Source organism: Anas acuta, chromosome 19 (genome assembly GCF_963932015.1).
Source record: "Anas acuta chromosome 19, bAnaAcu1.1, whole genome shotgun sequence".
In the NCBI taxonomy this organism is placed as follows: Eukaryota; Metazoa; Chordata; class Aves; order Anseriformes; family Anatidae; genus Anas; species Anas acuta.
The window spans coordinates 4,260,122-4,273,564 of record NC_088997.1 but is presented as its reverse complement, the minus strand read 5'-3'; the positions used below and the strand labels follow the sequence as shown (position 1 = coordinate 4,273,564).

The 13,443-nt window shown below is 44.9% G+C and overlaps 2 protein-coding genes across 13 annotated transcripts in view; one reads left to right on the top strand and one right to left on the bottom strand.

The window, feature by feature from the left end:
• The window catches only part of NCOR1 (nuclear receptor corepressor 1), a 65,818-nt gene extending 56,740 nt beyond the window's left edge, over positions 1-9,078 (bottom strand). For 3 of the 6 annotated variants that reach the window (XM_068656230.1, XM_068656235.1, XM_068656234.1), the window contains exon 1: positions 8,872-9,010. The gene's annotated coding sequence lies outside the window, so the exon portion shown is untranslated. Of the gene's footprint in view, positions 1-8,871 lie in introns of all 6 variants that reach the window. The other 3 variants (XM_068656233.1, XM_068656232.1, XM_068656231.1) reach the window with 3 other exon arrangements.
• PIGL (phosphatidylinositol glycan anchor biosynthesis class L) overlaps positions 8,882-13,443 on the top strand; it is a 69,883-nt gene continuing 65,321 nt past the window's right edge. For 3 of the 7 annotated variants that reach the window (XM_068656257.1, XM_068656258.1, XM_068656256.1), the window contains exon 1: positions 10,812-11,137. In XM_068656257.1, the coding sequence (XP_068512358.1) occupies positions 10,864-11,137 (274 nt within the window). In that variant the 5' untranslated portion in view covers positions 10,812-10,863. The other 4 variants (XM_068656262.1, XM_068656261.1, XM_068656260.1 and 1 more) reach the window with 4 other exon arrangements.

Sequence of the window (13,443 nt, the reverse complement as noted above, 5' to 3'; positions counted from 1 at the left end):
ACTGAAGAGACCCGATTCAAACTTTCCCTTAAAAGCTACTGTTCACACTTACATTTTCATATGCAGAGAATATTGAGTAAGTTACAAATCATTTAGAAGCGGATATTACAACAGTCATAGCTTCGTTTCAGATCTGGTTCCAAGAGGCAGTACTAATTTGAACAGCATCTCCTGATCTGCAGGTCTCAAAATGCTTCAGAAAGACACGTAAGTAAGCGCTATCCTCAGCGTGCACATGGGAAAATGAGTCACTGAAAGGTTAAGAAATCTATCAAAGGCTACCCAGGAAATAGTCAGCGACTGAATCAGAACTAAGACTCAAGTCCCCAAGCCTCAGCTTGCGGATCCATGGCATTTTAAGCAGGCAAAAGCCAGCGCTGCCACAGAGAAAAGCAGTTCTTCGCTTGGGAAAACACAGCAGGTTAAAAGCAGGAACTATTTTTAGCAGGCCAGGTCCCCAAAACACTCAACTCGTGGCCACCCAAGTGTGTGCAGCAGCAGAGGGAAGCGGTCAGAGGGCAGGATCACCCCAGGCAGGGTTACCCCGTCTGCCACTCGCACGCTCAACGTCGCGGGGAAAGACCAGGCCCAGGGGTGGGTTCTGGTTTTCTCCACATGCACGGAACAAATCAGCACTTCTGCACTGAGGGGAGTTTTTGTGTCATCTTGAAGTCTTTAACCAATATTTGCTAATTAAATTTCTCATCCTTTGGGGGGATTTTCCTCAGCTTGTTTTTGAGCATACTAAGTCTGATATAAAGAGTGCAAAGAGTTAGATTACAGCTAAAGAAAGCTCAAATCAAGTTGTTTTCTAAAAATAAATAAATCAGCAGCCTCAATAAATCAAGCTCTGATGCAACCAGCCTATAGCAAAACAAGAAAGGCTCAGCCTTAGGCAGGGGGTGGCCTACAACACATCACTAAGTTAAATTGGGGATATTTATTAAAATTTCACTCCAGCGTAAAATGAAACTTCCAGTGAAGAGACTGTTTCAGCAGTGGTTAGAAAGGTTTTATCTGAAGCATGACAATAATACCCATGAATAATCCGTTCTGTGATTTCCCTTCATAAAAAGTGAGTATTATGAGGGAAAACAAAACCCCAAAACAGGCCGTACTGAACAACCAACCCATTAAAGCAAACAACAAGAACCGATTTCATGAACTAAACAGACCTGCGTTTGTACCTTCAAGTCAGCGAACGCTCCAACTCACAGACAATAACACAAAATTACAAGTTGAGAGCCATACAAGTAAGCCCTTCAAATAAATACCCTGCTGGATATGCAAAACAAACCTTCCCAGTATTTTTATTCTGTCAGATAATCTTAAGTCTGTTCAAGCACTTGTCCAAAAACATTAAATTTGCATGTTGGGGATATACAAGACAAAACTAATGTACATTTTCAACAGATTTCTAAAAACAGGGGAGTATGTCCAAGCTCCATATAAAAAAGCTATTTGATCAACCAATAGATACAGTAAAAGGTTAAATTTTACTTACCATCTAAAACCTAACTGCTCGGCATACTAAAAGTACAGTCAGAAGCTAGGACCGACTTAGCAGCCTCGTCCTTAACTAAAAAAAGCACCAGACATTTCAAGAGCAGGTATTAGTCCTTCAGTCACGGCCTTAGCGCCCAGCTATCGCACAGTCATATGACAGTTATTCAGAAAAACAACAGTGAAAAGAGTTAGTGACAAAGAAAAAAAGCTTGGGTTAGACTTAATGAACTCAAAGGCCTTTTCCAACCTTTCCGATGCCATGGTCTGTGTTAACCCTTCAGGTCCAATTAAACAAGGTTCTGCAAAGTAATGGGATGGAACGCAAAGGGACAAAAGTAGCCACAGGATCGGACCGGACAGCCCTCAAACGTAAGGGGTTTTCAATCAAGAACCTTCCAGAAGGCCGATGGTTGAGGAGATGTACAATAAATTTGTGCTTCACAACAAGAAATGAAGGAATTGTATTTCATCTACAGTGCACAAGCAACCAGGCGAGCTGGTAAGTAGGAAAACCCATTGGGGATACCCCAGACAACACGAAGGATTCTTTACATGCTACAATCAAAAAAGTAGCAAGTCAACTCCGAGATGAATGACAATTTAAGTAACAGTTCTTTAAACAAGCTGCAGAATACAGTGCCTCCTATTTTTAAGAAACAGAGACACCATCACCAAAGCTCGGGACCTCTTCCACCCTTTTTGAAATCTCCATCCACTTGGTTTTATGCTGCAGAATACTCCAAAGCTCGCAGTCGAAGCATAGGGGCACATGCTATTAGGATGAGTGAATAAAAACATTGAACATGTTTTCTTTAAGTTGAAAACAGCCCGTTGAATTTTCATGGCAATTCCACGTGTGCAAATGGCCTTTCTTCTTCTGCAAAAGGTGTTCAGAATGTATCATAAATTCTCGAGAATTTTAATCTTGTGTAGGTGCACTCCCTCTTTTCACAAAACTATTGATGTAGAAAATTGCTATTTCTACCCTGCTAGAAATACAGTAAAAAAAAATGGGGGAGTGTAGTGGGTTTACGTGGCAAGGTTTTGGGAGAAAAAAAAAAGTTAAGACAGGGAGAAAGAAAAAAGTTAAGAAATGCACAAGCATCTGAACTTGACCCCTTCTCATACCTTGAAATTTCTACTAGCATACAACAATGCTTTATTTCTGAATGTCCACAGCATAAACTCGCAATTATGCTATAGAGTGTCTGACTCATACTCTACATGACATGGAAGCATGGTATCCTTTAATTTAGCCAATTACAGAAGTGACAGAAGTCAAGGAGCATTACAGCAGCCCATTCAAGATGTCACATTTACTCTCTATTAGCACGACTTTTCCATCTGCATCAAGATAGCTCAAAAATGAAAATAGGATTTTACACTTCACATTTTAATAGAAGGAGGTTTCCATTAAGAGACTTCCAACTCCTCAAGGTACTTAAGTAATAGCTTTTGGAACATTAAATATTAAGTTAGAAAAGAGTAATTCCAAAGGATTTTTGTTGCCATACCAAAAGATAAATATTACTTAATTGCATGTGCAATCTGCAACCAAACCTGGCTAGCAAATCTCAAGATCACCTTTTTACAGTTCATGTTTAAATAACAGTTTCTCTTTCTCCTGTTTCTGGCTACTGTATTTGTAGAATTAGTGCTCTAGCAAATAGGGTCGATCAAATTCAGCTGACAAGACACTCTTCTCCAGGAAATTCTATTTTAATCTCTCTTCTGTAATTTATGAGCTTAAAGAAAAGTTGCTAATAAGTGTTATCAACGCTGAGGCTGCCATTATATGGGGGATCAGAACAGGACAAACTACGACTGCATTAACATCTTACAAAGTTTCTAATCAGCTACCCACTTTTCTCACCAAAAAAAAAAAGTGCTGAGCACATATACTTCAAAGAAAAGTAAATATTTTCAGAGTCTGCTCACCAGTTGTTAAAAATCTAACGCGCAGGAGAAAGAGTCAGCTTCTAACTTCTCATTTAGTGGATTCACAGAGTCCCCAGGAGACTAAATCTTCTCACTCCTGACTTTTATCGAGGAGCAGCACTTCCTGATCCTGCAGAAACCTACCCGGCTCTCTTCAGCCAAGGAGGGTCACACTAACACCATAACTATCCAAAAGAGGCAAGAGAAAATCCTCCATTCAAAAAATAAATGGAAATGAAGGATGGAAACACCTCTTTCACTAAAAGTACTGCTGACCAATGATTTAAACCAAAAAAGGATACAAACCTTACGAGGCTTTCTGGTTTCAAAAATATGTCTTTATAATACAAACTATCTACTTTCCTCCTAAAAACACTTAAAACATCTTTCTTTTCTCAGCAACACCACATTTTCATTCCTGGTTGTCCCAAGACAGCAAATAATACACAATTAGCATACACCACAGAAAATTTTCATGAGCCAAAGACCAGAAACCAAGTATACAGAACTGAATGTTGAAAGTACTTCCCCCGCCTCTTAAGACAAGTGCAGCAGCTTCCACAGCCTAGATAATCACCTTACCCCTTCTGAAGGGCCCAAATCCTGCCATTGGCTAATTCAACTGGCTATGAAACATCAACTGAAGCATTCAAACTTAACCCGGGAAGCTGTAAGGTGAAACAGAAACCACACAAAGTATCTTCCAACTCATCAGTTCACAGCATGCAAGAGGTTCGAGAGATGCTACGCAACTGCAGTGATAAGAACTAGACAATCTTCCTCGAATCATTCTCACTCACCAGTCAGTGCTAACAGCTCACTGAGGTTTACTTGAATCCACCTAATTCTTCCTGTTTCACCCATGATTACAAACAATTTTGATGATCTCAAACTTCATATATATTATATGCTATGAAGTATTATTTCAAGACAGCAATTTTTGCTTCTTTGTACAGGACAAAGTACCAGCCTCACCACTCTCCTCAGTTAACTGAGTTCATACAAAAATAACTCTCAGTTTCAGCTAAAAAGACAAAAAGGTTAAAATAAGAATTCTATTTACTGTACTAGAGTGTTCAGGCCTATTCAGATTGTGCATATCCTGTGCAGTATCACCTTCTAGAAACAAAGTTTATTCTGATTTATGTGCAACTGTGATTTAATGACATTTATGATTAAGTTTGAGATGTTCTACTTCACAGAGAACACACCAACATATAAAAATATAATTCCTCATTGAAGCTTACACAACAGCCTCTCAGTCACAGAAAACTGGGAAGAATGGAGAGGATCTCAAGCTATGAATGGTGTAAGGAAACCTCAATAGCCATGGGGGGGTGTAAAAAAAAAACACAAAAAACAAAAAAAAAAAAAACAAAAAACAAAAAACTTCAGGGTTTTGGACACATATGGGCTTACTCTTTGAAACCACAGCGAAACAGCACCTACAAAATAACAGCTGTAATGGCATGGGTAAGTGACCACTTCTACAAAAAACAGTTTTGGGAATAACATTCCAAGAAAGGTAAATCATTAAATTACACTTACTACGTGGGAGAATTCACACCTTTCACACAGCCCTTCTCTGACGGCAAAGCATTTAAAATAGCATAATGAGCAGAAACCGTAAGTGAAGAATGTGACTCTGAGACAAAACTCTACGGTAAATAACCAAGTATATATAATTCTTAAACTAATTCCTCTATTTTTTTTTCCCCAAACTACTGTTAGTGAGGTGAAGGTCACAGCTGAACTGTAATAACATCAAGTTCAGAAAACAGCACTTGAACTTACATGGGCTTAATTTTCTAGCATGAACAGAGAGGAATCAACAGGTTCATTAGAAGAAAGAGGCAAGTGTGTCTCCTAGTAGACTTCCTGCATGAGTTGATTTATATTCCCGTTTGTTAGGCACCTTCCTTGAAACATGACAGTATTTTAATTCTTTTAGGAGAGCATCCACTTCTCCCCACCAGGAACTACCCAGTGGGTATTTGCACTGCAGGAACTCCGTGAGCTGCACCGCGGCCGTTTTCAGCTCTCCTCAGGACCAGCGGGCCTCTGACTCCATGACAGCTACAAACAGAATCGACCAAACGTACTTTCCCTGTAAGCCACAGCTAAACTTATGGCACAAGAAGGACAGTCAAAGAGACATTATATTAGCTTAAGCATATTTTGTACTTTATCTTGTCCTTTTTCATTGATAGGCCTTCTTCCCCTCACTCTTTATTAATGTAATTTCGGTTTTACCCAAGACCAGTCCACATGCACAGAATTCTTAAGTTCTGGTCAAGAGTTTGTCCAGACAATGTCTGCACAAAAATTTCATTCCTGAGTGTTTTTTTGTTTTGTCTTTTTACTGCTGAGAGTTTTGAACAATAGGATTTTTCAGAGGTGGGCAATGCATCTTCATACACTACAGTACCTTAATTTTGCAATAGCCTCTGTAATCATGAGCAGGTGATGTCACTGACTTCAAAACCACATCGACCAACATCCTCCTTAAGCCTGAAGAGAAAACTGCATATCAAATCAGTCTGGGAGTGGCAGCATTACATGAGTGGTTTAGATGTGAAGCTATTCAAGGACACAGAAATCTCTCTCAGGATATTGGGAGGAAACTTAGCTGCAAGGTAAGTTTGAGCTTCCTGCATGCACCCCAGCTCGCTAAACTCAAGCCCCAGTAGGCCCAGGCTGGGGTAGGCATTTAACAGGTGGTGGATAAACGCTGAACTGGTACAGAAGAGGAAGGGAACATCACAAAACATCATTACTAGATGGAGACTCACTGAAGGGTAGAGAAACTCAAGCTGAGGACATATCCAGCACGTTCCCGTCTATTTGCATAATTTAGAAATAGCCTAAAGTAAATATTTACAGAGAGCAGTCTGCACAGGTCAGAATTTTTACCTGGAACATTTACAGTACAGAGACCGGGTAACACGTTCAGTTAATTGCTTGTCATCTGAAGCACCGATTCACATTTGACTGAAGAACACAAATGACTTGAAGAGTTCAAGACTGCATCCAGGAAACGTTTGTTTGCATTATGAAACCACTGTCTGGTTAGTAGTCTGTTCTCAAGATTGTGCTGTGTTGTACTGCACCTGCATGAGGCACAGATCTGTTCCAACTCAAACAATTGTTAAAATCTTAACTTTAAGTAGCTACACACACAAGAACTCTGAACAGTATTTTTGATCATACAGGAAAACCTTCACTGAAACCATTTTGCAGATAAGCACAGAAGAAGAAAAAAAGCATTTCACCAAAACTTTGACTGAGAGCTTTGAAAAAAAAAAAAATGCCACTATTAAGAACATCATAATAGAGGAAAAAAAAAAAAAAAGATTATATTTGTTCTGATACAGAAATGCAGAAAGGTAACTGGAAAAGAATTAGCAGTAGTTGAAGCAATCAGCTTCCTCTCCCTGCAAGCATCACTCAGTCATGCTGTAACAGAAATGAGGCAACTTAGAAGATGCAGTAATAGAACCACAAGAACTGGGGAAGGGGACCAGAGGACGAAATCAAAAAGAAGCTTTCAAGTCTGTCACTACTTTTACCTCAGTTTTTGAGAGCTTTCTAGACCTTTCATGATGCAGAACACGTGTGCCCAGGAAGAGCAACTAAAATAAGTGGCTGTACATGTAACATGTATTCAGAATAAATCATCAGCAGCATAACGTAGAACAGTGAATATACCCCAACTTTGTAGATTTAATTTAAATTTGGAGAGTTACCTTTAATTGGTTCGTACACTTACTAAAAAGCTAGAGAGAACTAACACTTGTGGAAGCAAACATTTGGAATATCCTCTCCATACACTAACAGATGTGCATTTTAACTCTTGGAAAAAAAGATCCCCAAAATGGTACCTCTCCCCCTGCTTCAGCAACAAGTTTAAGTATTTTAGCAACCTATATTGAACAGGATATTATCCACAGACAAATCAAACTACATATAAAGCACAACATTTTGTTTCCTAGGTAGCCTATATTCTATCGTGTAGAAGAGTAATGTCAAGAAAAAAATTAACTGTGTTATCGCAAGAAGGGTCACTGCAGTTGGCTCGTTTCCCCTGAACGTTTGAGCACGAAGGTCTTTCATCCCCCAACACAATCCACTAGATTTCAGCTAACTAGAAACCCCCATCAAGCATTACATACTTCCTTTCCAAATGTCAAGGCTGTTTAGTTAATCAGGAATAACAACATTCAGCAGAGTATAACTCCAGCACGGAACTGCAACAGATCTGCACGGTCCTTACTTAGGCTGTACCCTCAGTCATCATACTACCATAATGTTTCTTTTCTAATAGCACCATTTCTCCCTCACATCCTAAAGCCTGAAATAACAAGCCTTGCCTCAGCTCTAGCAGCTTGTAGCTCTATTATTGTACCTAAAAATAATGCAGAATACCGCTACAAAAGCAGGCACTCAAAACTAGACACCCCTCTCACTGTAGAAGTTATCCTTTTTATTATTATTACGTTGCACCAATATTTACAGTCACAAACAGGTAGAATATTGGTGAAGACCACGTATGTGCAACATGAAGAGGCGTATTTTGGACAGCAGCAGACTGCTCGGATCACCAAGTTGGTTATTTACGTACTGGAGCCCAACAGTAAGAGCACACGCGTCCATCTGGAACCTCATCCAACTGCAACTGACTTGCTACTGACAGCTTTTTAAGTGCAGAAATACAAACTTCTTTACCAGGGAGTCAGGGTGACTGCAGGAGAGCCCCCGCGCTGTGCCCTGCAGCAGCCCGGCCGGCAGAAGCTGGGGATGTTTACAGGTCCCAAATGGGTAACTCGGTGCCTGCTGACAGCCCCAGCGCGGGGCCAGGAGCAGGACATCTCCTGATGCACCCCTGCCCAAGCTTCCAAGGGCCGATTCGGATGTATTTTAATTATGTCTGGTTTATTGGCTTAAATCGGACTTCTCCTACCCACAGGACAAGGATGGGCACCCAACACGGCGATGCTCTGCACTTTCTCCCCAAACTTCCCCTCAGGGGGCACCATCAACGTCCACCCGCAGCCCCTCCGGACCTCGGGGCGCACAAACAGTGGGGAAAAAAATAAAAAATAATAATAATAATAAAAAAAAACCACCGGGGGCAGGGGGCACCCCCCGCCCTAAGCCACACCTGACCCGCCCACCTCCCCCGCCTCCTCCCTCAGGACCCCCCCGGCTCCAGCGCCCTCCCCCCGGGCCCCGTCCCCGGTGAGGAGGAGGAGGAGGAGGAGGAGGAGGAGGAGGAGGAGGAAGGGATGGCCGGGGCCCCCGCCTCTTCCCCCTCCTCCTCCTCCTCCTCCTCCTCCTCCTCCTCACGGCGGAGGCGCCAGAGGCCCCGCTGCCCCCCCCGGGTCCTGCCAGCCCCGCTCGCCGCCCCGCCAGGCCCCCTGCCCTTACCGACGGCGCGGCGCGGGGGCGGCCCGGCGGCGGGCTCCGGCGGGGCTGGGCGCTCGCAGCCTCTCACCTCAACCTCAGCGCCACCGCCGCCGCCATCTTGCCTCCCCTCCCCCGGCTCGCCGCGCTCCGCCCCGGCCCGCTAGGTCCTGGCAGCTAAGGAGAAAACGGCAACGCCGCTCCTCGGCTCTTTCTCCCGGTGGAGGGAGACTCGCCCCTTCCTCCCGACGCGCAGCCGGCGTGGCGTTGCTCGGCTGGAGGCAGCTCGCTAGGAAGGGGGGGCGGGCCCCGGGGTGAGAGGGCGGGTTGTTATGCTCCTTCCAGGACCCGCTGGCCGGTGAGGCGGCGGGGAAAGGCTCCCGCTCTCTCCCCCCCCCCCCCTCCCCTCCCTCAGCGCTGAGGGGATCTGAGGGGGGGGCGGCCGCCATGAGGCGGGAGGCGCTGAGGAGAGAGGGGCCGGAGGTTCTGCTGAGGGGCTCGGGGCCGAAAAGAAAGGGCGAAGCGATTGACATGAATAAAAATAATAATCACAATTAACGGGAGGCGGCCGCCGAGCCCTCAGGCTGCGGATGAGGGGATGAAAAGGGGCTCCGGAGCTTTGGGCCCCTCGGAGCAGGGCTGAGGGAGCCGGCCTGAGGGCCCGGAGCGGTGACTGGCTTTGGAAAAACGGGAGAGGTTTTAAATCCAGAATGTCTTGGGCTTTTTTTCCCCTTTCCCTGAGAAGAAAATGTAGCGCAGGTAGCTCTTTTAATAAGGTTTTTAAATCCTTGCGATGTTTTAGCTGCAAATGTGTAATTCTGGATGCGTTGAGATCACAAATGGTTCTCTTATCAGGTTTACAATGGGAAAAAATACCATTAGATGAGATTAAATCATCCCATTGAGAAAATGTTTTCGTGTCGTTACAGCTTCCACTAAGTACCAGAAGTCATACCCTACACGTGGGATATGCGTCTGCACAGTTATTTGCTCGGAGTAATAAAGCAGGGGCTCGCCCTGTGGCAAACAGGTGACTTTTACTTAGAAAACATGCATTTTATGAAGTCTGTAGTTAGTAGCAGAGCTGAGTTCCACTCTGCTAAGTGCTATGTTAGTGTGACATGAGGTGTCCCCAAGGCGAAGTGGTTGCAGTCTTTGATCCCAACACACACAATGACTGCCTCAATTCACTTTTAAGGATATAGATATCCAAATAAAAGTGCGAGGGCAAGTCAGGCAAGTATCTTGAGAGACTTTAGGTGTTCTTCAGATGCTGACTTCTGCTGAATTGCTTTCCCCATTTGACTCTTTGAACCTGCGCAGCCGGCACACTCTGGCTGAGGTAATGTGCTTGTCTTCCATGTTGCCTATTTGTCTTCAACAGCAAAGCTTCCAAGCCACCGCGTATGACTGCCTTTTGCATATTTATTTTACTACTTCCTGCCTTCTTTTGCTCTGCAACCTACTTCAGCAGTTGACCGCTTCTGAGACGTATCCAAACATTTTTTTTCCCCTTGTAGCTGCACTCAGGATAGCCGACAGATTCGCAGACAGCAGAAAGCGTCTCTGAAGACATGCTCCTCATGCCCTGCTTCTGAGCTTTCGCTTGCGCGTCTTCCGCAGCTACACAGTACAGGGACAGAAGGTACACGCCACACAGCCTGAGTTTGTCACTGCTGCTAATTACTCGTTAACGTTTAAGTAGGGTCAGGTGGTGCGTGTAGGGCTGGCTGGCCCTATTCTCCCTGGCTTCCCGCACTAACGGGCTTGGCCCCTGTTATAACCCCTCCTGGGGGGTCCCGCTCCCTGGCTGGACCGAGGCGGGGTGCCCCGTGAGCTCCCCTTCCCCTGGCCAGCCCTGGAGCTGAGCAGCCGGTGCGCGGCCCCGCCCGGAGGCGGGACAGAGATGGGCGGGGAGGAGGAGGAGGAGGAGGCGGGGGGGACCTCTGGTGCCGCGGAACCTTCGTGCGGGCCCTCGCAGGTCCGGCGGAGGAGCAGCGTGAGGCGCCGGTCGCTATGGCAGCGGGGCGGTGGGGCTGGGGGCTGCCGGGACTGCCTCTGGTACTGCTGGGGCTGGTCCTGGTGCCGGTCCTGGTGCTGCTCGGGGTCACGCGTCGCCTGCGCCGCCGTTTCGCGGCCGCCCCGAGGGGAAGCGCGGCGGGGGAAGCCGCTGTTGCCCGCGCCTTGGTGCTGACGGCGCACCCCGATGACGAGGCCATGTTCTTCGCCCCCACGCTGCTCGCCTTGGGCAGGGCCGGCGGCCGCCCCGCGGTGCTGTGCTGCTCCGCAGGTGAGGGGACGGGGGGACGCGGCGGGGACAGCCGGCTGCCCCCCCTCCACCTTCCCTCTTTGGGTGTCGGCCCGGCCGTGACGTCAGCGCGGGGCTGTAAGGGCTGTGACATCAGCGTGGTGCCCCCACGCGAGACGTCATTGCCGTGCTGACCCTCCCGGCCTCCCTGGGGAAGAACTGTGCAGCAAAGGCCCTGCCGTGCCTCTCGTCTCGGGGTTTGGGCACTGTTCTGGGCTGTGGCACGTCGTCATATCCAGCCACCCCATGGTGTGACCATGCATACGTGGCTGCAGCCAAAATGCAGCTTCCTGCAGGGTTTTAGTAGCTTGAGATGTGTTGAAATCCCCTTGCGTATCCAAACCACTATGGTTCCACAATCAAATCTTATGCTGCAGCACTGACACACTTTCAAATTGCATGGAAATATCATTAGTTTTTAGAAATGCATTGTTTTACTCTTCGCATCTTGTGATTTTTGTCATCTTGTAGAGGACTTGCTTTAGATGATCTGGTTTTAATGCACCGTAACAATACAGTCCCAGTAACACATCTGAAGATACCAGTTGCGTGTCAGTCTAATCATAGAAGAACAGCCCCGAAGAGGTCATGCTGTCCATCCGTTGGCTCAAAGGCAGCCTCAGTGGTGTCCTCATTTCCTGGAGATGAATGTTCTCCAGGACCTCCAGGGAGGTTTTTCAGCCCGTGTGGTCTGTTTCAGTGCTACATTAGCTTTTCTTCAAATCACTTTTCTCCTGAATCTTTGGAATGATTTAAGCTTGCTTATTTGTTTGATCTACCGTGAAGATGGAAATCAGAGTATCCCTCCATAGCAGCTTCTGACATTTTTTTAAGGCTGTTATCTGCCTCTCCTGTCTTATCTTCTCTAGACTAAACAAAACAATTCCTTTCAATCTTCCTCATAAATCGTGTTTTCTAAACTTCTGGTCATTCTCATTGCTTTCCTTTGGGCTCTCTTCTAGTCATCTCACGTCTATTTTTGAAGCACAGTAACTGAAGAGTCGAATCGTTGGTCCCGCTGAGGCTTGTCTGGGGCTGAATCGAATGGAAGGATTCTCAGAGGACAAATATCACAAGGGACTTTCACAGCACTTGACGCTGTTGTCTTTTGTTCTCATAATCTACTAAAACCCAAGATTACTTTTTTTTTTTTTAATGCACGACTGATACTTATTAAGTTATTCTTCTGATGAATTCAAGGTTGTGCTTTTGTGCCTGATGCAATGCTACTGTTCTGCATTTCATTATGATTACCTTGTTCATTTTTTTGGGTATAGGAAGCAACCTCATCTTAAAAGATCTTTCAGACACATACTGCCATACTAGAATTCATAAGTCTGTGGTGAAAGCTAAAGATATTTTATGTTTGTTGTGTATCTTAGGCTACAAACATTTCCATCCCACAGTGACAGCAACTTATATTTGGGAAAAGGGACCTCTGTAGTTTGGAAAGCTCCAGTTTGTTCACTGCCAACTTTTGTTCTTTGTTCTCATACCTTTCTGTCGTAACAGACTATCGCGGTGAGAAGACCAAGATTAAGCTATTGATGAACTCTGATGGTGTAGTGACTTTACTGTATCCCTCCTATTCAAGATTTAGTGCAGAGCAGAGCAAACTTTCAGTTGTCTTTGCTGAGGTACAAAACTCCATGGATCCTGTTTGACTTTTTCAGAGCAACGAAGAGATTATTGATGTGCAACCTTGCTATTGCAGTTTTCAGGACTAAAATGCTGCTGCAATTAGAAAACTTTCCGAAGAAGTATTGTGCTTCTGCTTATTTTATTCACATTCTCTTTTTTATTGTTCTTTACAGCACTCCCGATTCAGTGACATGAAACATTAAGTATGTTTGACACTGTCTTCTATTGCATGTCTTGCATGCCTTCGTAATGGAACTAGCAGCCCATATAGGAAAATGCATTCACTGAGCTAACAGCTTTTCTTGTGTCTCTTAATAGTCTTTGGGGTGATTCAGATGGTTCATCCTGTCATTGTTTGTATGATTGATGATGACAAGTGAGTTGATCAAAGACTCCGTAAATTGTGACACTGAAACACAATCATTACTTAGGATCCGTTGTAATGTAGTTCTCAGATATCAATCAAAATGCCTTAGAAATGAATCAGAGTTACAGCCCTGTGAAAGAAAACAGTCTTCTCCACACTGAGTAATCTTTGATTGAACTAATAACTCCGTATAAATGTACTTTGCTCTCTGTAGTAGCTGACTCTCTATTGTGAGTGCTCCATGGATGAGGTCCAGCAGCATCAGCTATTCAGCTGTTTT